General features: G+C 35.3%; 1 protein-coding gene across 2 annotated transcripts in view; it reads left to right on the top strand.

The window, feature by feature from the left end:
- Nucleotides 1-22,749, top strand: part of LOC123525338 (oxysterol-binding protein-related protein 9-like) — a 39,686-nt gene extending 16,937 nt beyond the window's left edge. For both annotated transcript variants that reach the window (XM_045304305.2, XM_053537945.1), the window contains exons 11-18: nt 1,328-1,490; nt 6,161-6,329; nt 8,693-8,777; nt 11,659-11,833; nt 13,781-14,000; nt 14,736-14,827; nt 16,081-16,216; nt 21,486-22,749. In XM_045304305.2, coding sequence (XP_045160240.2) covers nt 1,328-1,490; nt 6,161-6,329; nt 8,693-8,777; nt 11,659-11,833; nt 13,781-14,000; nt 14,736-14,827; nt 16,081-16,216; nt 21,486-21,581 — 1,136 coding nt within the window. In that variant the 3' untranslated portion in view covers nt 21,582-22,749. The remainder of the gene's footprint in view (nt 1-1,327; nt 1,491-6,160; nt 6,330-8,692; nt 8,778-11,658; nt 11,834-13,780; nt 14,001-14,735; nt 14,828-16,080; nt 16,217-21,485) is intronic.
- Nucleotides 22,750-23,902: the final 1,153 nt, after the last annotated feature.

Genomic DNA, 23,902 nt, shown 5'->3' with positions numbered 1-23,902 from the left:
TTTAGCTTGCAACTGACTATCAAGCTGTATTTTGGTAACAACTACTGGTGTATGTATTGGATTGAAGCTTCACATGATGCTTTCCAGTCATAAAACTATTAAAATTAATCATGTTAAATAATGTTTTGTTGAATTTGATTTTAATTAGGACCCTTTTACGACTTAGAAACTTTGGTTAAAGTTTTCTTCCAACCACCAAACTGTGTCTCAGTAACAACTATATTGATTTGATCTAAACTTCTTACAATGCTTCCCATTCACTGTACTTACTGAAGTATTCAAGTTGGTTGAATTTAATTCAAATTGTGGCCCTTTTTTACTCAGAAAATTTGGTTGAAATTTTGTATGTAGCTATCAAGCAGTATCTCAGTATAGACTACATGTGTTACATTAAATCTTCATACAATGCTTTCCAGTCCTCAGACCTACAGAAATAACAAGGTTTGATAACTCTTGGCTGAATTTAATTCAAATTATGGCTTCTTTTTTGACTTAGAAAATTTGGTTAATGTTGTACATGCAGGTTGTTATAATTTGTTATAAATTGTAATAAAATAACTCAGTTACACAAGTCTTGCCAAGGTATGGCCCTTGTTTTACTTAGAACCTGTGGAATAGTCGAGCGCACTGTCTAATTGATAGATCTTGTTTAGTATATTTTGCACTTTTAAGGAAATTGCCTTTAGCTGTTTTCAGCAGCTTGCTTACTCTAGAAAGTAGAACAATACATTGTTCATTACAGTATGCACCATTATGTCAGCTTCAGTTATACATTTGAAATAGATTACAAGTATTTAACTATGGTAAAAATAGAGATATTGTTCTTTTTTGTACATTCGTCTGATTATATATTTTATCATTGCAAATAAAGGTGTGAAAAAAAGAATTATAAAACAAATCAATAATATGAACTGATTTTATCTCAAAAAGGTCTAAATTAAATGTATTGAAAAGTTTTCTCTGAAAACTATGCCTACGGTTGTATCATTTTTTTACAGCTTTACACCTGGATATATTTCCAGTATAATTTGTACAGCTGGTGTATGTTCAAATTCAAGCATTGCACATCATTGATTCGCTAAAAGAAGCTGATTTTCAGTCTCGAGCTAAAATTGTGGGGTGATAATGAAACAAAACTAACAGCAATTATACCCCAATATGTTGTCATGTCTGGAATTGGTTTCTAGTCTGTTTGTTTATAGTAAATTAATCAATGTTTCAGTCTAGTTTAATGATAAAGCATTGTTTTTGAAATGTAAGAAATTGTAAAAAAGTTTATAACTCTGTTTGGAACCCAGACTTAGTGTCAGTATTGTATTGATTTCAGTGGGCTCCTTAGAGAAACATGGTAGCATAATAACACACTTGTTGTCACAAGTACGTCTTGGTATGGACCTCACAAAAGTTGTTCTTCCTACTTTCATTTTGGAGAGGAAATCATTGCTGGAGATGTATGCTGAGTTTTTTGCACATGCTGACCTGTTCTTGAAGTAAGTAAGTTTATGTGCCAGTGAGGGTTGTTTCATGTAAGGAATGAATCCTGGTAATGGTTAGGGTTTTCATTGAAAAAATGGGGAAAAAAGTTAATCAGTTTAAAGTTTAAGGAGCCTGAAAACATAGAGTATTTCATGGGCTGAGGTTACATCAAAACTTAGTAAATAATCCATCCATTAACAAGCAATCTAGGCCTCTAAATTGACATTCAGTGTAGTGTATTTTGATTTCGTTAAGTACAAAAATGTTTGTCCTTGATCGACACATGCAACAGCCCATTAAAAGTCTTGTTGTAGTAGGCTGTAATGTTAAATTGCCTGATAAAACATGATGTCATGCAATCCAGATGTGAAGGTCTTCAATGCAACATGAATATATGCTGTGTAAAATGAAAGGATCAGTTCATATGCCATCTTATGCATATTGAAACTGCATTGTGTAATACCAAATTGTGTAAAAAACCTTGATGCAATGCTGTGCAGTGTGAAACCATTTGGCACACAATAAGTGTATGCAAGTCAGTAATAGATTAATATGGTAATGTATATTTTGTATGATGCATGAATAACATTTTGAGGAGAAATTAATTTTAAAGGGCTTCACATATCAAATATAATAAAAAATACTTATAATTGATGATTACAAGTTAAAATGGTTATAACGATAAACAGACAGGTTCCTCAGTGTTGTCATCATCATCACGGGGTGGAATGGGGCAGTAGTAATGATAATAAGAATTATAATAAATGTGATTAACATCATCATGATCATCAAAGTATGCCAGTTAAACTCACAGTGCTCTTGTCATGCCTTCATTTCCTCATTCTGCAAAATGACCCCGGTGAATGAGAATGGAGGACACATTTATGTTTATACACCCTTTTATATTTCTGACTAAGAGTGTTCTATCACAATATAGACCTAGAGTCTGTTCTACTGCAGTATATGAGGCTTAAAATAAAATTAAGTTTGTTTGACCTTTACCTACCGACCCGATAAAATTGCCCCGACTCAAATAATTTTATTGCATTCCAGAGAAAAAAATTATTTGTATTTTCTTATCAGAGGGAAAAACTGATTTTGGTGCTTGAAACTGGCGATTACTTTATTTAACAAATGCATGAATAATTATGGCAAATAAGAAAGTAACCCGCGGTTAGCTAGTAGAAAATCGATAAAGCGGACTGTTTATTATCTCGTGTATTCCGAAAACGTGTCAACTTTGCCGATAACGTTGCCTAAGGCCATAGGATGCAGACGAGAATCAAACCGCTTATAACTGGAAGGCAATCTGACAAAAGGACATAATTTTACAAATCTAGTCTCTAATTTACCCGCGAAACGTAAAGTATACCAAAACGTCATGCCTGTAATTTTCCATTCCACGAGCATGTGCGACCTATCGTAATATCTAATTTCCCTCACTCAACATTACTTTTGTTTACACATACACAAAAAACGCGCGTAGTGCATTCATTTTTTGTTATTATCCATCAATATTTTTAGCACCGCTTAAGAAGTAATATAGTTTGAATTCTATAACGATTTTGATAAGATATCGACAGGAATGTAGGCAAAATTCTATAAAAACGGTCAAACTTAAATTTAGTTCTTTGTAAAATTTCAAACAGTGTGATCTTAATTATTTATTTATTTATAAGGATAAATAAATGATAAATTCTATGGGCATAAAGTTCAGACTTTTGACCAGAAAGTACAAAAAAAAAACAGAATAAAAAAATCCTAAATAATGAAAAAGCGTCAGCAATTTAAATACATGGCGTAAAACGATTTTTGGCAAACAGATTTATGTTAGTTCGGCAGAATAGCTCACAGAGGTAGGATATCCACAATTATCGTTCGACACATTTACCTGTCAATTTATACAGGATATTGAATTCGCTTTAACAAATTAAAGAAGAAACTTTTTTATTGATTAATTTAAAGAACCGAGGCGGTACTATCAAACAGTGATGTGTCATATGGCGCGAAAACATGACGTAATTCCATGACAATCTCAGGCAACTATACCGCTTTGATCTCCACTTCAGATGCCATGATACCGACACACTTCTTTTAGCTCTTTGAAGGGGGTGTTAATTGATGATGAAAACAAGGACAATGACTAAGTTTATCAACAGAATAATTACTGATAATCGTTTACGCTTTTTATTTCGCTTTCAACATTGGGTGGATTATGATTATTGTGTCCATATTTTTGGGACACTTTACAAAATAATCATTTTTCGGGAAATAAGTCTTGAGAAAGTGAAAATAACTAGTCCTAACACTTTCGGAAAATACGGTAGGGGCTATACTTTGATTATTGATACTATCGATGCAGTCATTATGGAGAGCAACTAGATGGTGGAGATTACAAAAATACAGTGAAAAAAAATATGTCTGCTGTGAAAAGGAAATTTAAAAGAACAAATATGATTGATTACAAAGGAAACATAGTGTACATGAGAATATTAGTTAAATTATATTTGAAATTTGCTTGTACATAATACTCCTTTCATAACAGTGACAGTATTGCAACAATTGACAGGCGAGTGGTGGGAAATTTAATTATCTGTGAAAATATATTATAAACTGACTTAATTGTTGATTTCAGAATGTCTTTAATCAGATATCGTTTTGAAATGCATTTGTTCGAAGTGAGAAAATCTTAGTTTTCGAATTTTAAGAAATTGACAAGAGCGTAAATGTGTTGAAATATTACAGGCTAGATAGTTTAAATATTTTAATTTTGTTATGCCAGAACAAAGAGCTATAAAAATCTTATACTTCTTTTGCCAGGACAATGGCATAATAAATGTCTGATGTCGGAAAACCCAATCTTGTTTCTGTTCTTAGTAACATGACCAATACGTGCAAGTAGCTTGAAGCTAAAAAATCATTACTTTGCTTGCTTCTAAAACTCATAAAAAGTTATTATCTATTGAATTAAGCATCAAACACTTGTTGAAAATAAGCTGTAATTCAATAGTGTGTTTAGATGCCAAATATCGCATATTTTCGCGACTATATTGTTTTGTACTTTTAATTGATTTATTTATTTGGGTTTTACGCTGCACCAACACAGTATAGGTTATATGGTGCCAAACAGGACTACAAATTTTGGTTCCACATCTCATTTATATCGAAATAAAAAACATGAGGTATGGAATCAAATTTGCATACCTGCTGGAATCACAGAGTTACTGCAAAACCAAGTGTTAAGACCCTATTAGTCGCCTCTTACGATCATGCAAGGGTAAGGGAGTTGTTCCAATTTTTTCATACACAGATCGTCCAGAACCACATGGGGCTTGTACATTTAAGCGCAGATGTAGTGAAAACAGTCATGAAAACACTTTTGATATATATGTAAAGAAAAAGTGTAGACATGAAAGATACTCAAAGACTTGGTGAACTTTGCCTTATGTGCAAATTAAGTCTGTGCCCATATTGTGTGTGCATGAATAGGGCTAGGGGTTTATATATTGCAAGCATACATTTAACAGAGCATCTTCAGAGATTATCTACAAGCAATAGGTATTAATAAATAGACTTTATTACTGAGACAACAAACATTTAAAAAAACTGAAATATGATAAAATTATTTACCTACCTACCTACCTACCCACTGTAAAAATACTGGGTCGGTAAAGGTCAAACAAACTTAATTTTAATTTAGACCTGAGTATAGCTTCTGTTAACAACACCTCCAAGGAGAAAAAACTTCTCTACAATGATATATATTTTCTTTCCCATCACATATAATTCTTGATAAATTAACATTTCCAGTTCAACAAGCTGTGCACAACAAACATGTTTTAGTCCTCTCGACATTGTCACTCGGGACAGGTTGTGCTGTACATTTAATTTCTTGTACTGGCTACTCCAAAAAGCAAATTACTCCCTGCAAATGAAAACATAGTCATTCTTGACTAAAATAGTTCCATAGTAAGTTAATCTTTCAGAGCAGTAACCCCCCACCCCGCAGTGATCTTGCACTAGAAAAGATTAATCAGACAATAAAGAAGCTTTCATTACTACTGTGAGGGGATTAAATAATAAAATATATTTGATACTTTGTCACAGCATCGCCAGTAATCTGACTTTATATTGCATACTGAAGAGATTTAATTTACTTATCAAATGGTGTTATACAGTCATTTAGAAAGACACTATTTTATTAAAATAAAAAAAAAATCATGTTTTGAGGGGTGATTTCGATATCTGTTCGTAACACGTCATTGACAGGATGCACTTGAGTTGTTCACATGGTAGTTAGAATTCATTATGTCTCCCACACCACTGTGGTCGGAGACATTGATTTACTCCTGTGTGTGTGTGTGTCTGTCTGTCACAAATCTTGTCCACACTCTCGAACATTTCTCATCCGATCTTCACCAAACTTGAACAAAATGTGTTTGCCAATAAGTCCTTGGCCAAGTTCGATAACTAGCCATATCAGCCCAGGCACTTCAGAATTATGACCCTTGAATTACCGAAAATCGCTCTGTACACAGATGCCAGTGATACAGGTTTTGGTGCATGGTTGACTCAGATACATAACTATTCAGATGATTAGGCAGTCGTGGGAGACATGCGCTTTTCTCAAAAGCAGCTCTAGTTTTATTTTAAACTTACTTTAAACTGCATTTGTATATTGCAGGACTGTGGATTTACCAACTCCACAGGAGCGTATGGTACAGCTTGTCAGATGGTATATGTCAGCATTTCATGCCAGTAGAAACTCTGAGATAGCCAAAAAACCATATAATCCTATTCTAGGAGAAACATTCAGATGTTACTGGAATGTGCCGGGATATGAGAAAACAGAGGTTTGCTTTTAACAAACTTCTAACTGTGAGACATGATTGCCAATGTAAATAGACTGTACATTGGGATATTCATCATGTGTGTAGTAAATAGACTGTACATTGGGGTATGTTCATCATGTGTGTAGTAAATAGACAGTACATTGGGATATATTCATCATGTGTGTAGTAAATAGACTGTACATTGGGATATATTCATCGTGTGTGTAGTAAATAGACTGTACATTGGGATATATTCATCATGTGTGTAGTAAATAGACTGTACATTGGGATATATTCATCATGTGTGTAGTAAATAGACGGTACATTGGGATATATTCATCATGTGTGTAGTAAATAGACTGTACATTGGGATATATTTTACATTGGGATATATTCATCATGTGTGTAGTAAATAGACTGTACATTGGGATATATTCATCATGTGTGTAGTAAATAGACTGTACATTGGGATATATTCATCATGTGTGTAGTAAATAGACGGTACATTGGGATATATTTTTCATGTGTGTAGTAAATAGACTGTACATTGGGATATATTCTTCATGTGTGTGTAGTAAATAGACTGTGCATTGGGTTATTCATCGTGTGTGTAGTAAATAGACTGTACATTGGGATATTCATCATGTGTGTAGTTAATAGACTGTACATTGGGATATTCATCATGTTTGTAGTAAATAGACTGTACATTGGGATATTCATCATGTGTGTAGTAAATAGACTGTACATTGGGATATATTCATCATGTGTGTAGTAAATAGACTGTACATTAGGATATTCGTCATGTGTGTAGTAAATAGACTGTACATTGGGATATATTCATCATGTGTGTAGTAAATAGACTGTACATTAGGATATATTCATCATGTGTGTAGTAAATAGATGGTACATTGGGATATATTCATCGTGTGTGTAGTAAATAGACGGTACATTGGGATATTCATCGTGTGTGTAGTAAATAGACTGTACATTGGGATATATTCATCGTGTGTGTAGTAAATAGACAGTACATTGGGATATATTCATCGTGTGTGTAATAAATAGACTGTACATTAGGATATATTCATGGTGTGTGTAGTAAATAGACGGTACATTAGGATATTCATCATGTGTGTAGTAAATAGACTGTACATTAGGATATATTCATGGTGTGTGTAGTAAATAGACTGTACATTGGGATATATTTATCGTGTGTATAGTAAATAGACTGTACATTGGGATATATTCATCGTGTGTGTAGTAAATAGACGGTACATTGGGATATATTCATCATGTGTGTAGTAAATAGATGGTACATTGGGATATTCATCGTGTGTGTAGTAAATAGACTGTACATCGTGTGTGTAGTAAATAGACTGTACATTGGGATATTCATCATGTGTGTAGTAAATAGACTGTACATTGGGATATATTCATCATGTGTGTAGTAAATAGATGGTACATTGAGATATTCATTGTGTGTGTAGTAAATAGACGGTACATTGGGATATATTCATCGTGTGTGTAGTAAATAGACTGTACATTGGGATATATTCATCATGTGTGTAGTAAATAGATGGTACATTGGGATATTCATCATGTGTGTAGTAAATAGACTGTACATTGGGATATTCATCATGTGTGTAGTAAATAGACTGTACATTGGGATATATTCATCATGTGTGTAGTAAATAGATGGTACATTGAGATATTCATCGTGTGTGTAGTAAATAGACGGTACATTGGGATATATTCATCATGTGTGTAGTAAATAGACAGTACATTGGGATATATTCATCATGTGTGTAGTAAATAGACTGTACATTGGGATATTCATCGTGTATGTAGTAAATAGACAGTACATTGGGATATATTCATCATGTGTGTAGTAAATAGACTGTACATTGGGATATTCATCGTGTGTGTAGTAAATAGATGGTACATTGGGATATTCATCATGTATGTAGTAAATAGACGGTACATTGGGATATTCATCGCGTGTGTAGTAAATAGACTTTACATTGGGATATTCATCGTGTGTGTAGTAAATAGACTGTACATTGGGTATATACATAGAAGATATTCTCCACCCTTACTTACATTGTTAATGATTGGCAACTTACAGTTTCCTATGCCAATAACTGAAAACATGTATAATAAGTAGATACTTGCATGCTGCATGCTTTGTCAATAAGGAAAGCATCGCATGTATTTCCATTGCTCTAAGAATTAGAATTTTGGCATTTTCTGCTTTTACCTTTTTGAATTTAGAAATTTATTTTGTAAAGGATTACATTTCAGTATGATTATTAGATTAATGTTTGTGTGAAATCTTAAGATGAATAAACCCACTGTAACAGTGTAATACAGTAAATATTTTATTACAGGAGTTGGTTGAGGACGGACCAATACCTTGGGCAAGCAGCAATAACCTCAGCTTTATAGCAGAGCAAGTCTCACACCATCCTCCTAGTAAGTTTATTACATCCACCTTTTACACAATCATCCACATAGTAAGCCTGTGATCATCCACATCATGTTCCATCAACAGCAAAGTAACTCTGACACCATCCACCTAGTAAGCATGTCATCCATCTAGTAAATCTAAATTCTCTAAATGTAAGATTCTCATCTTCCAAGTAAGCTTGCCACCATCAATTTGTAAGTTTCTCATCCACCAGGTAAGATTAACAACATCCATTTTGTGACTCTATAGTCCTCCACCAAGTAAATCTGCCATTGTCCACCTAGTAAGTTTTATCATATACCTAGTATGTCTACCATAATCTGCTTAGTAAATCTTTAGACTGAAAGTGGTTTCCAGATTTTACATTATAATTTACAACTGTTTTTGCTTTTAAACTACACAGGGACAAAGGACCACTCAAGGAAGATCCCTATCGATTTTTGGGTCAGTAGTACACAGGTCAAAGGTCACCCTGATGGTTTTTAGCTCACCTGTCACAAAGTGACAAGGTGAGCTTTTGTGATCGCGCAGCGTCCGTCGTCCGTGCGTGCGTGCGTGCGTGCGTGCGTGCGTCCGTGCGTCCGTAAACTTTTGCTTGTGACCACTCTAGAGGTCACATTTTTCATGGGATCTTTATGAAAGTTGGTCAGAATGTTCATCTTGATGATATCTAGGTCAAGTTCGAAACTGGGTCACGTGCCGTCAAAAACTAGGTCAGTAGGTCTAAAAATAGAAAAACCTTGTGACCTCTCTAGAGGCCATATATTTCACAAGATCTTCATGAAAATTGGTCAGAATGTTCACCTTGATGATATCTAGGTCAAGTTGGAAACTGGGTCACGTGCCATCAAAAACTAGGTCAGTAGGTCTAAAAATAGAAAAACCTTGTGACCTCTCTAGAGGCCATATATTTCAAAGATCTTCATGAAAATTGGTCAGAATGTTCACCTTGATGATATCTAGGTCAAGTTCGAAACTGGGTCACGTGCCGTCAAAAACTAGGTCAGTAGGTCAAATAATAGAAAAACCTTGTGACCTCTCTAAAGGCCATATTTTTCATGGGATCTGTATTTAAAGTTGGTCTGAATGTTCATCTTGATGATATCTAGGTCAAGTTCGAAACTGGGGCACGTGCCTTCAAAACTAGGTCAGTAGGTCAAATAATAGAAAAACCTTGTGACCTCTCTAAAGGCCATATTTTTCATGGGATCTGTATGAAAGTTAGTCTGAATGTTCATCTTGATGATATCTAGGTCAAGTTCGAAACTGGGTCACGTGCGGTCAAAAACTAGGTCAGTAGGTCAAATAATAGAAAAACCTTGTGACCTCTCTAGAGGCCAAATATTTCATGAGATCTTCATGAAAATTGGTCAGAATGTTCACCTTGATGATATCTAGGTCAAGTTCGAAAGTGGGTCACGTGCCTTTAAAAACTAGGTCAGTAGGTCAAATAATAGAAAAACCTTGTGACCTCTCTAGAGGCCATATTTTTCATGGGATCTGTATGAAAGTTGGTCTGAATGCTTATCTTGATGATATCTAGGTCAAGTTCGAAACAGAGTCATGTGCGGTCAAAAACTAGGTCAGTAGGTCTAAAAATAGAAAAACCTTGTGACCTCTCTAGAGGCCATACCCTTGAATGGATCTTCATGAAAATTGGTAAGAATGTTCACCTTGATGATATCTAGGTCAAGTTTGAAACTGGGTCACGTGCCGTCAAAAACTAGGTCAGTAGGTCAAATAATAAAAAAACCTTGTGACCTCTCTAGAGGCCATACTTTTCATTGGATCTGTATGAAAGTTGGTCTGAATGTTCATCTTGATGATATCTAGGTCAAGTTTGAAACTGGGTCAACTGCGGTCAAAAACTAGGTCAGTAGGTCTAAAATTAGAAAAATCTTTTGACCTCTCTAGAGGCCATATTTTTCAATGGATCTTCATGAAAATTGATCTGAATGTTCATCTTGATGATATCTAGGTCAGTTTCGAAACTGGGTCATGTGCGGTCAAAAACTAGGCCAGTAGGTATAAAAATAAAAAAACCTTGTGACCTCTCTAGAGGCCATATTTTTCATGAGATCTTCATGAAAATTAGTGAGAATGTTCACCTTGATGATATCTAGTTAAAATTCAAAACAGGGTCACGTACCTTCGAAAACTAGGTCAATAGGTCAAATAATAGAAAAACCTTGTGACCTCTCTAGAGACCATATTTTTCAATGGATCTTCATGAAAATTGGTCAGAATTTTTATCTTGATAATATCTAGGTCAAGTTCAAAACTGGGTCACATGAGCTCAAAAACTAGGTCACTATGTCAAATAATAGAAAAAACGACGTCATACTCAAAACTTGGTCATGTGGGAAGAGGTGAGCGATTCAGGACCATCATGGTCCTCTTGTTGTTTGTTTACTTCCAGTTCAGTTCATGATATTGCATTTCAGTACCCCTCACCCATATCTTGCTTCCCAACCCACCTCCCCACTAACACACATATTTTTACCTGCTGCAGTTTCTGAATATTTTTTAGATGCCTCTTCTCTCCACTTCCCCATCTCCCCGCTTCCCAAACACACACACATCTCTATAGTAATTGCTGTTTTAATGCCCATTTTTACTGCCCTGTCCCATTCAGCTTGCAATTGGGAGTACTATGCCCCATTAGGCTGAGCCCTTGTTCAGTCTTGTTATATTGTCTGATTGCAATATTTGTCAGAACAGTATATACAAACATTGTACAGTATAAACAAACATAATGGTGTGTAAAAGTCAGCAGACAGTAATGATATAGTATATGGTAGATTATCTTGCGCAGGTTGTGTAGATGTACAGTATGCAGAAACCAATCAATAAATCAAGAAATGACTGTGTTTACATCTTTTACAGTATCAGCATTCTACGCAGAACATGCAAACAAACGTATAACACTAGATGGTTATATATGGACAAAGTCAAAGTTTCTGGGACTTTCTATAGGTGTACATATGATAGGTCAAGCTGTGATATCTTTATTAGATTGGGATGAAGAATATATCATTACATTTCCTAATGGATATGGAAGGTGAGTCAGTTACTGTTTTAAAGTGTAATAGTCAACTAACTTTAGTGTGTTCTATTTGTTTCATCCTGTCCTAACAACAGAAATATATAACTCATATTCATAAGAAATGCGTGTGATGGGATGCAAAATGTGTCACATAATTATTGTAAGAAATTAATGGTGGTTTTGTATTTGAGTATGAAATAAATATTCGTGTATATAGTGTGTGGAGGCTGCATGCACTGATGCATACTGTAAGTGAAATGAAACACAGTCATGTATAAAGTATATGGGGGATGAAGACCTTCATACACTTGTATTTTACTAAAGAATTAATTTATAGCAAAGTCGTGTTTTAACACTATTTTTGCAAGATGGGCTGTTATACGTTGTGCCCTTGTGAAATTATTACGCCCAACATATAATGGCCAGGGTGTATAAATAGTGTTAAAACACGGTTTTGCTATAAATTATTTCGATTCTAATATGTCTTTTGTTGTAAAATTTAGATCAGAATGATAGAACTGTTTCTTCGCGCATGCATGGCACCAAATGGTAGGTCATCAAGCTCCTTTTTTAGCTCATCTGATTTTTTGAAAAAAAATGATGAGTTATTGTCATCACTTGAGCGGTTGTCGGCGTCGGCGTCGGCGTCGGCGTCTGCGTCGGCGTTGCCTGGTTAAGTTTTATGTTTAGGTCAGCTTTTCTCCTAAACTATCAAAGCTATTGCTTTGAAACTTGGAATACTTGTTCACCATCATAAGCTGACCTGTATAGCAAGAAACATAACTCCATCTTGCTTTTTGCAAGATTTATGGCCCCTTTTGTACTTAGAAAAATATCAGATTTCTTGGTTAAGTTTTATGTTTAGGTCAACTTTTCTCCTAAACTATCAAAGCTTTTGCTTTGAAACTTGGAATACTTGTTCACCATCATAAGCAGACCCTGTACATCAAGAAACATAACTCCATCTTGCTTTTTGCAAGAATTATTGCCCCTTTTGGACTTAGAAAATCAGTTTTCTTGGTTAAGTTTTATGTTTAGGTCAGCTTTTATCCTAAACTATCAAAGCTATTCCTTTAAAACTTGCAACACTTGTTCACCATCATAAGCTGACCCTGTACAGCAAGAAACATAACTCCATCCTGCTTTTTGCAAGATTTATTTCCCCTTTTGGACTTAGAAAATATCAGATTTCTTGGTTAAGTTTTATGTTTAGGTCAACTTTTTCTCTTAAACTATCAAAGCTATTGCTTTAAAACTTGCAACTCTTGTTCACCATCATAAGCTGACCCTGTACAGCAAGCAACATAACTCCATCTTGCTTTTTGCAATAATTATTGCCCCTTTTGGACTTAGAAAAATCATTTTCTTGGTTGAATATTATGTTTAAGTCAACTTTTCTCATAAACTATCAAAGCTATTGCTTTAAAACTTGCAACAGTTTTTCACCATCATAAGTGGACACTGTACATCAAGAAACATAACTCTATCCTGCTTTTTGCAAGAGTGATGGCCCTTTTTAGACTTAGAAAATCATGGGTAGGACAATATTTCTATTATACAAAAAAAATCAGATGAGCGTCAGCACCCGCAAGGCGGTGCTCTTGTTTATAGACGCCAGGACCGGGAATGGTAATAAGTTTTGCAGAAGAGATCAATTTCAGCGAAAATGATGGTGAATTATTCTACAAAGTGAATAACCAACTTAGTATGTGCGTAAATTAATCAAGACAGTTGTGCAATGTGATGTTTCATTTTACAAATTGCTATTAAGTAAAATATTTGATCAAATTTGAAAGCATTATTTCTAGATGCAAACATGGTGCTAAATATCACATCAACATGATGTCAACATAATATTGTTGTGATGATTGAAGCATTGCTAGTCATATTAGAATATGTATTTCAGAACAGAAGAAAATTCATTGAATTGTAAATTAGTAGATTAAATTGTTATGTTTTCAGGTCAATTTTAACAGTGCCCTGGGTTGAGCTAGGTGGAAATATTACTGTCTCATGTGCCAAAACAGGATATAATGCTACAGTAGACTTTTTAACCAAGCCTTTTTATGGTGGTAAAAAACACCGAATTGCTGGTAATATATATGCCCCTAATGAGAAGAAACCATTTTGTGTTCTGGAAGGTGAATGGAATGGTACTGTTTGGGCCAAATATGCAACAGGGGTAGGTTCAACATAGATTATATTCAAATACATCAAATATATTCTAGAAAAGTTTCAATGGTTTTATAAAATGGCAGCCAGGGGTTGTTAGCCTTATACTGTATAATGTATGTTAGTATTCTATGCCTATTTTTCTCATTCAATCAGTGATTTGCATTAGTACCGTGTGACTTTCCAATATATATCCATATTGGATACATTATATTTGATATTGAGCAATTCGAATCTCGATGTGAGTTAAAGATAAAAGTAGTTGAATGGTTAAAGTGTCTGAATGAATATCAATATCAGTAGACATCTGACTTTATGTTTTAGTGTTTAAAAGATGGACTCTGTTTTATTTAGAAAAATAAGAATGTATATTTCTTGATGCAAAACTAGTAATCTTTTTATTACATACACTTCTACTCCTATTATTATCATTATATATCTTTAGTTTAAGTAAAATTGAAAATAACATTGTTTTTGAACGTCCTAGGTCCTATTGTAACTACATGCGCCATGAGAAAACCAACATAGTGGCTTCGTGACCAGCATCTGCGCAGTCTGGTCAGGATCCGTGCTGTTCACTTTTAAAGCCTATTGCAGTTAGAGAAACTGTTAGCGAACAGCATGGATCCTGACCAGACTGCGTGGATGCGTAGGCTGTTCTGGATCTATGCTGGTCGGAAAGCCACTATGTTGGTTTTCTCATGTCACAGCTCATATGTAATTTTTCTTTTTATTAATGTTATAGATGAATGAGGCATTTGTTGACACAAAGAAACTTCCAATTCTCAAGAAACAAGTTAAACCAAGGGATAGTCAGGATGAATTTGAATCAAGGAGGTAAAGTGTGTAATTTTATCTAAATGAAAGGGTTCAGGGTGAGTTATTATGTATAGGTGAATGCAACAGTAACTATTGTCAACATTTTAGTTTGACTATTGGAAGAATAAGGAGGACTGTTTCACTTGCCATGGCTTTGGCATTCATGTTGGTTGGTTGAAAATTCATTATGAAGACCAATATCTTCTTTTTACTTTAGATATTTAATCTAAGTTTGCTGTACTTGCTCATAGTGACAATATACCTTAGTGCGACAATATATGTAATTCTGTCTGAGTTTTTCCAGACTTACACCCCTTGTTAACTTATAATTTTTTGTAAAAGTTTTTTAAGGGCCAGTAAAGTCCTCAGTCTAATAAAGTCCTATTTCTTAAGATATTCAGTCGGAGCTTGCTGTACTTGCTTGTAGTGAAAATATATATTAGTGTGACAAGATTGGTAACTGTACTCATATTTTAAGTGTTATGCCGCCTTTTTAACTTACAAATTTTTGTCAAAGTTTTACATAGAGTACAATACACAATGTACAATGTATTGACTATTGCAGAGACTATGTTAGAACTTCACACTTAAGTAGTCAAACATGCTCTCTTGTGTGCTGTCTTGTGACAGCTCTTGTTATATTTATTACTACTTCATGTCATGAATCATTGGCAGATGTTAAGTAACTAAAAACAGCCTTGACCTTCAAACTTTCTGGCTGATTTCCCATGGTCAATAGAAACTTTTAGGCTGATTTCCCATGGTCAGTAGATGACTCCTTTTGTTTTATGGGTCAATAGGCATAAGGTCAAGGTCACAGTGACCTCTAGAATTGAAACAGTCCGCTCAGTAATTGAACAAGACTTTAATTGTCAGTATTTTAAGATTGTTGCCTGTAGTCAGTTGATGACCTCAGGTGTTATTAGGTTATATGATCAAAGGTCATTGCATGCAAAATTACATACCCACTTGCTTCAGGCTGTCATGGGAGGCATATGTGTTTGAAAAAAGGCTCTTGTTTTAATTTAGTAGTGGTGGCTGCTTGACACTCAATACGTGGAAGCCTGTGGGTCAGGCTGTGTAATGACTTTGTCACATGCAGATGTTTCAGATTCAAGTAATGAATGCCAATACATTACTCATACTTATACCTTATAATAATAATATCTCCGTATAAGTTTCTGAATAGTTGAGTATGCTGCTCTGATGGATGTTGTTTCATACTGTAGTATTGTAATTTTGAAAGTCAATTAATATATCAACTTTTACAGGTTATGGCAAGATGTCACTTCTAACCTCACATTGGGTAATGTGGAAAAAGCCACAGAATATAAACAAAAGCTTGAACAGCGTCAACGTGAGGAGGCTAAGGAACGTAAGGAAAAGGGTCTCAAAGTGGAAACTAAGGTATGTATGTAGTCTTCTTCCATCATAATGTCTGCCTGGATAGCTAAGTAAGAAGTGCAAAGGAATATGGAAGAAGAGGATATGAGTTTGAGTTACACCAAACTTGGTCTGCAGCACCCTGGCAAGGTCCTCTCTGATTGTTTCAAACATTTTTTCTTGATTCCTTTTATGGGCTGACAGAGCTAAACAAAAAAAAAAGAAAAATTAAACAACTGCTTCTCATGAACCATTTGATGGATCTTCACAAAAAAAAGATAACATGCTTGACTGCCCGTCCAGAGGTCCGAGGTTCTAATTCTTGTTTCAGGTACTGTGATGCTTTTGTGCGTCTCTCAACTAACTAAGAAGCCAGTACAGGTTCTTCTCAGGAAAGATGGCTATGTCTGTTTCGGTCCTACACACTGGGCATGTTAAAGGACAAGACTGTTTGCAAAGAGTTTGGCTAACTTAGCCAGACTTCCCCAAATCTGAAAGATTTCTCTATCTGTCTTCTCGGGGCTTACTGTATCTGTCCCTTCAGATCACACAGTGACTGTACTTGCAGAGGATGACTTTGGTGCCCTGTGTGACTGTATTTGTATGAAAAGTCCCTCTTAAAGTGTTTGGCATGAAAAAGACACTATATTAATCTGGTATAATAGAACTTGGTCTGTAGCATCCTTTTAGAGACTTCTTAGTTTTAAGCTCACCTGAACACAAAGTGCTCAAAGGTGAGATTTTGTGATCGCCCTGTGTCCGCCGTCCGTCATCCGTCCGTCGTCAACAATTTGACTGTTAACACTCTAGAGGTCACAATTTTGGCGCAGTCTTAATGAAACTTGGTCAGAATGTTACCCTCAATAAAATCTTGGACGAGTTTGATATTAGATCATCTGGGATCAAAAACTAGGTCACCAGGTCAAATCAAAGGAAAAGCTTGTTAACACTCTAGAGGTCACAATTTTGACCTAATCTTATTGAAACTTGGTCAGAATGTTATTCTCAATTAAATCTTGGAGGATTTTGATATTGGGTCATCTGGGGTCAAAAACTAGGTCACCAGGTCAAATCAAAGGAAAGGTTTGTTAACACTCTAGAGGTCACAATTTTAGCCCAATTTTAATGAAACTTGTTCAGAATGTTACTCACAATTAAATCTTGAACAAGTTCAATTTTGGGTCATCTGGGGTCAGAAACTAGGTCACCAGGTCAAATCAAAGGAAAAGCTTGTTGACACTCTAGAGGGCACAGTTTTGGCCTAATCAACACTGTAGAGGCCACATTTATGACTGTATCTTATGAATCTTGGTAAGAATGTTTATCTTGATGGTCTCAAGGTCCAGTTTGAATCTGTGTCATGTAGGATAAAAAACTAGGTCACCAGGTCAAATCAAAGGAAAAGCTAGTTAAAACTGTAGAGGCCACATGTATGACCATACCTTAATGAAACTTGGTCAGAATGTTAATCTTGATGATCTATAAGTCAAGTTTTAATCTGGGTCAGGTGAGGTCAAAAACTAGGTTACTAGGTCAAATCAAAGGAAAAGCTTGTTAACACTCTAGAGGCCACATTTATAACTTTATCTTCATGAAACTTAGTCAGAATGTTAAGCTTGATGATCTTTAGGTCAATTTCGAATCTGGGTCATGTGGGGTCAAAAACTAGGTCACCGGGTGAAATCAGAGGAAAAGCTAGTTAACACTTTAGAGAAACATTTATGACCATATCTTAATGAAACTTTGTCAGAATGTTAATTTTGATGATCTTTAGGTCAATAGGTCAGGTGAGCGATACAGGGCCTTCATGGCCCTCTTGTTTTGTAAATGGTTCTGTTTAGCTGCTTTTAGGGGCTACTAGAGTTAGAAATAGAAAAAAACAGTTGAACAATTTTTCTCAGGAACCATATTCACCATACTTATTCTGTAGTATCCTTGTATTGACCTCTAGAATGGTTTTGCATGGCCTCTTTTAGAGATAGTCCGGTCAAGGTCAGACTTAGAAGTCAAAGGTTAACAGGGTCTGTTTCGTGTCCAGTTCATAACTCTACCATACATCTAGGGATTTTTAAATAACTTGGCATAAATGTTCCCCATAATGAGACGACATGTCATGTGCAAGACCCAGACCCTTAGCTCTAAAGTCAAGTTCACACTTGGAGGTTAAAGGTTAACATGATCTGTTTCTTGTCCGGTCCATAACTCTGCCATCGATGAAGGGACATTTGTCACTATTAGTGACAGCTCTTGTAAGCCAGATAGTTTTTGTTGCTGTGGAGTTATTGCCCTTGAAATAGTCGAAATTGACAGTAAAGAAGAGTACCTTATTTGATAAACATTGCTTTTAGAATGAAGAATCAAGTTTAAAAAGTAAGACATAATAAAATGGAATTACTCTGCTATCATATCTTAAACAGAAAGCAATGTCAGATGAAATATATGACTTGGATGGTACCATATCCTGTGCATGCCAATAGCTTCTAATAGTTAGGTAAAATAATTTGGCTGGAAAGCCTGAATAAGCATATACTTCAACTATCTTATTGTCTTTTTCATCAGTTGTGTGTAGTATAATCTATGGCATAATACTTTTACTCTGAATGATTATAATAGTAGTAAAGATAAATAACGTACAAATCTAAATGTTTTTGCTTGTTCTTATTCTTTAACTGCTGAAGTATACTTATTATAAGGCAGAAACATGAATTATAATTACATTATCATAATACTGACTTGTGTATTAGTTTATTCTTGCTCTTTTTCACTTTTGATATAAGAAATCATAACACATACGTTACAAACCTTCAGCACATACATGCAAAAAATGTCAGTATTACTAATTCTCCTGATACAGCCGTCAGTGTTGCGGTCTATGCAAGACATTCAGAAAATTGGCGTAGGAGGGAGCATTTGAATACTTCATTTCTGGTCATAAAAATCAACAGGCAGGTTGCTTTGTTAATTGTTGGAGTGTTATTAACTGCTGCTGTACAGTTGTTGTTTTTTTTAATTAAAAACCTTCAAACAATAGCATTGGGACTTTAATGCATTCAGGCTGACATTGGTTGATTACTTGGCAGTTTTAATTGATTAATTGATAATTAGTCTGATTAAATTATATTACTGATTACAATATTTCACAAAGCTCTTAATTGAATTACTGACTACTTGACATCAGTAATCATGATCACATTAAATTTTGTGATTACTAATTTCATGAATGAATTTTGAATATTGACTTATAATTAATACATATGATGGCCGTGTCACCCAACTCTGTCAACAATCTGACTAAAGTACATCTCCTATTACGCTACGCATAGGATCTGAAAACGACCTATTCATTGCCTCGTTCTGACGGCCCTTTCACTAGCTAATCAGAGCCTAGCTTACAACATCTTGCAAATCTACCTGTAGCATTGACTTTTGATATTTACAATTCTTATGTCGTAATGTATCAAATAGCCGGTTAGCTCAGTCGGTAGGCCACTTGCTTTGTAAGTGAGGGGTCCCGGGTTCGAGTCCTGGAATAACTGCATATTTTTCTTACTCTTTGACAATCGAACAAGTCGTCTGATTGGGTAACATAAAAATAGCAATAATGGAAATCCAAAATATACAGAAGACGAATGTGAATGGGTCGTTCTCAGATCTTCGTTTAGAAGATCAAGCACTTTAGTCAGATTGCTCTGTCAAAACATTGTCAAAGAACATGGACAAACATTGAACTTCAATTGGTCATATACATTTAAAAAGCAGATTAATTTAAGTAAGTGTACGTTTTGCAATGATATATAGAAGTTAAGATGCATAATCACTGAAAAATCAGACAAGCTGTTCTAAGTAAATGTAATAATCCCATTCATAACAAGACAATTAACCTTTCTAAAATGGACTGGTCCATCATTCAATTTGGGCAGTACCATTTATTATTCAAAGGGGTGTTCAATGAAAATTTACTGACTGAAACAGTGCAGGCTGGTCTTGGTCTGCACTGGTCGCAGAGGCAGAATCACTTGCCGCCAGCAGGCTGGTCTTGGTCTGCACTGGTCGCAGAGGCAGAATCACTTGCCTCCAGCTGGCTAAAGGTTAAACTAAATTTTTTCTGGTAATTGGAAAAAACTAAACACAGAAGGCAGAGAGGCAAACACTATTATAGTAATGGAAATTGTCAAACTAGTGAAAGTGACCATACCTCATTTAGATACACCGCTTAAAGAAAATAGTTACTGATTTTATCATATCATAACAGGATAAAACCGGATGATTGTGTTTAGTCCTAGATTATTATATAAAAAATGTACAAAAAATTGCCAGTTTTTACAGAGATAATTAACATTTTACTAAAATGAATTATCATCAAGAATTTACCAGAACAAATTGAGAATTACACTAATTGGATGAGAAGAGTTGACTGAGTGATCCATTTAGCCTCGGGATGTGCTAAGCTGTCATATTGCACCTGTGCCTAATTAGAAAGAAAAACAAACCTGATATGATAATTGCTGTCGGTGAATTTTATATTATAATCAGATTTGTAATCAGACTGATTACTGCCAAATTTATCATTGATTAATCTAATTTGAGCCGTGCCATGAGAAAACCAACATAGTGGGTTTGCGACCAGCATGGATCCAGACCAGCCTGCGCATCCGCGCAGTCTGGTCAGGATCCATGCTGTTCGCTAACAGTTTCTCCAATTCCAATAGGCTTTAAAAGCGAACAGCATGGAGCCTGACCAGACTGCGCGGATGCGCAGGCTGGTCTGGATCCATGCTGGTCGCAAACGCACTATGTTGGTTTTCTCATGGCACGGCTCATTTAGATTACTTAAAAGAATCTGATTACTGATTACACCTGATGAGATGAAATATTGCTAATTGCTGATTTAATTAAATCAGTGATTATGATTACCCCATGTCTGCATTCGGGTGTTTAATTTGAGAGTACTGATTTATCTACTGAAAGAGATAAAGAGCAAGTACATATTGACTGTCAAATCTTTTAAAAACAAGATTGTTGAAAGGAAATTCAGTAGTTGCATGAAACAAACTACTGATATTTGATGAATTGGGTGTATTTTACTTGATGATGTTGCAATTAGGTACAAAGAGAAGGAATATGTAGTTAGCCGCCACTGTATAGTTTTGTTTACAAGATGCCACTGTCTTTTATTGACATCAACTTGTAATTAATTCTGACACTTAGGTATTATGACCAGTATATACATTTAGTCACACCTTGCCTCATCAGTATATGATATATATATATTACATATATATTTTTTTTTCAGCATTTCCATGAAGAAGGTGAGCATTGGGTATATGATAGACCTCTTGTGAAACGTGTTGGACGGACATTAGCTTCAAGTTCCGGTAGTGCTGTATAGTTGTACCTCAACAAGTTCATGAAGGAAGCAAGCTTATTGCTGTCAATCATTTGTGTTCTGCTTAAAAATGAAACCTCTTGCTATAATAATGAAATACAAACTACATTGTGATAGATGCAAAAATGTGCATACCAGTTTAATATTATGAAATTATAGAAGGCACTGAAACATGCCAAATGGCATAAAAATCTTGCAATTAGTAAATTTTAAAGCAGGAATTTAATATTTAAAGCAGAAAGTGAGTTTTGTACCAGAATATTCCTCATCCAGGGCTTGTGTGAGTGACAGGTCTTGTGAGTATCACAAAAATTGCATAACACAGACAATACCATATTATTTTTACACAGACAATACCATATTATTTCATTGTTGGAGGGATTGTTTATGCTTAGCTGGAATGATTGCTTTTGAACTCCAGGTTGAACACTACATGTACAGGGAGATTCATAGCTTGGCTTTCATGTGATCTATGATATGTACAAGGATACAGACTTCAGGTCTAATTATTATGCTTTCAAAAAGGGGAAGCATATTACATGTATGTTGCCACTTTGTCTGTTTGTTGTCCTGAGTATTTTTTAGCAACCATTCGCTGGAATTGAACGAAACTTCATAGGAATCTTCACTCCTAAGAGGAAATGCACATATTTTCTTCATGTTCCAGTTGGAAGATTTTTCACTATGTGTTTGCCCTTTCACCATTAGTTTAATATAGCACAATTTCTTGTCCAGAGTATTCCTCAACAACCATTGGCTGGAATTCAGGAAAACTTCATAGGAAGCTTCATTCCTAGGAGGAAATGTGCATATTCATGTTGTTGTCAATTGATTTTTAGCTCGACTATTCAAAGAATAGTCTAGCTATTCTACTCACCCTGGCGTCGGCGTCGGGGTCACACCTTGGTTAAGTTTTTGCATACAGCTATCATTTAAAGGCATAATATAGCTTTGAAACTTATTTATTCTTTTTCTAGGTCAATTACCAACCTCACTAGGTCAAGTTCCATAACTCTAACATGTATTTTGAGGAAATTATGCCCCCTTTTGGACTTAGAAAATTCTGGTTAAAGTTTTACATGCAAGTTACTATCTCCAAAACTAATGCAGATATTGAATTGAAACTTCACATGTGTCTTCGGGGTTATAAAACTAGTTGATAGCATCAAGTCCCATAACTCTGACCTACTATCTCCAAAACTAATGCAGATATGGAATTGAAACTTCACATGTGTCTTTGGGGTTATAAAACTATTTGATAGAATCAAGTGCCATAACTCTGACATGTATTTTGGGCAAATTATGCCCCTTTTGGACTTAGAAAATCCTGGTTAAAGTTTTGCATGCAAGAACATACAGCTATTACCAAAAGGCATATAGCTTTGAAACTTATTTATTCTTTTTCTAGGTCAATTACCAACCTCACTGGGTCAAGTTTCATAACTCTAACATGTATTTTGAGGAAATTATGCCCCCTTTTGGACTTAAAAAATTCTGGTTAAAGTTTTACATGCAAGTTACTATCTCCAAAACCAATGCAGATATGGAATTGAAACTTAACATGTTTCTTCGGGGTTATAAAACTAGTTGATAGCATCAAGTCCCATAACTCTGATATGCATTTTGGTCAAATTATGTCCCTTTTCGAATTGTCGAGCTTGGCTGTCTTACGGACAGCTGTTGTTCACTGAGTAATTGACCTCTGATTATTCAACACTGGTATGATATAGCACCATTTCTTCTCCAGGGTATTTCTCAGCAACCACTGACTGGAATTCAACAAAATTTCATAGGAAACTTCACTTCCAGGAGGAGTTGCGCATTTTTGTTGTTCATCCTCTTGTTGGCTGATTTTTACTGAGTTATTGCCCTTTCATTTTTAATATAAATTATACATTCCCATCCTTTTGCTTTTTTTAGCTCCCTGTCACATTGACAAGGTGGCTTTTGGATCATCTTGTTCGTCGTCCGTCCATGGTCCGTAAACAATTCTTGTCTGACGATAGGGGTTTCTTTTTTGTTTTTTTTTAACCCAAAACTGCACACCTTGAACCCCATAAGGTCCGGTTCCTTCTTGAAGGCCCAGACCTATTATGGGTTCCAGAGTTAGGCCCCTGAAAGGGGCCCAAAATTAGCTATTTTGACTTGTTGCACAATAGCAGCTTCATTTGATTTGATTTTTCCCAAACGGGCACAAACTTGTATCCCACGAGATCTTGGTTCCTTTTTTTAAAAACTGGCGAGTTTCCCTTTATGGGTTCCGGTTATGGCCCCTTAAAGGGCCAGAATTGCTTTTTGACTTGTCTTCACAATGCAGCTTATTA

The sequence above is a fragment of the Mercenaria mercenaria genome, chromosome 3 (genome assembly GCF_021730395.1).
Source record: "Mercenaria mercenaria strain notata chromosome 3, MADL_Memer_1, whole genome shotgun sequence".
Lineage (NCBI taxonomy): Eukaryota > Metazoa > Mollusca > Bivalvia > Venerida > Veneridae > Mercenaria > Mercenaria mercenaria.
This window is presented reverse-complemented; position numbering and strand designations above follow the sequence as displayed.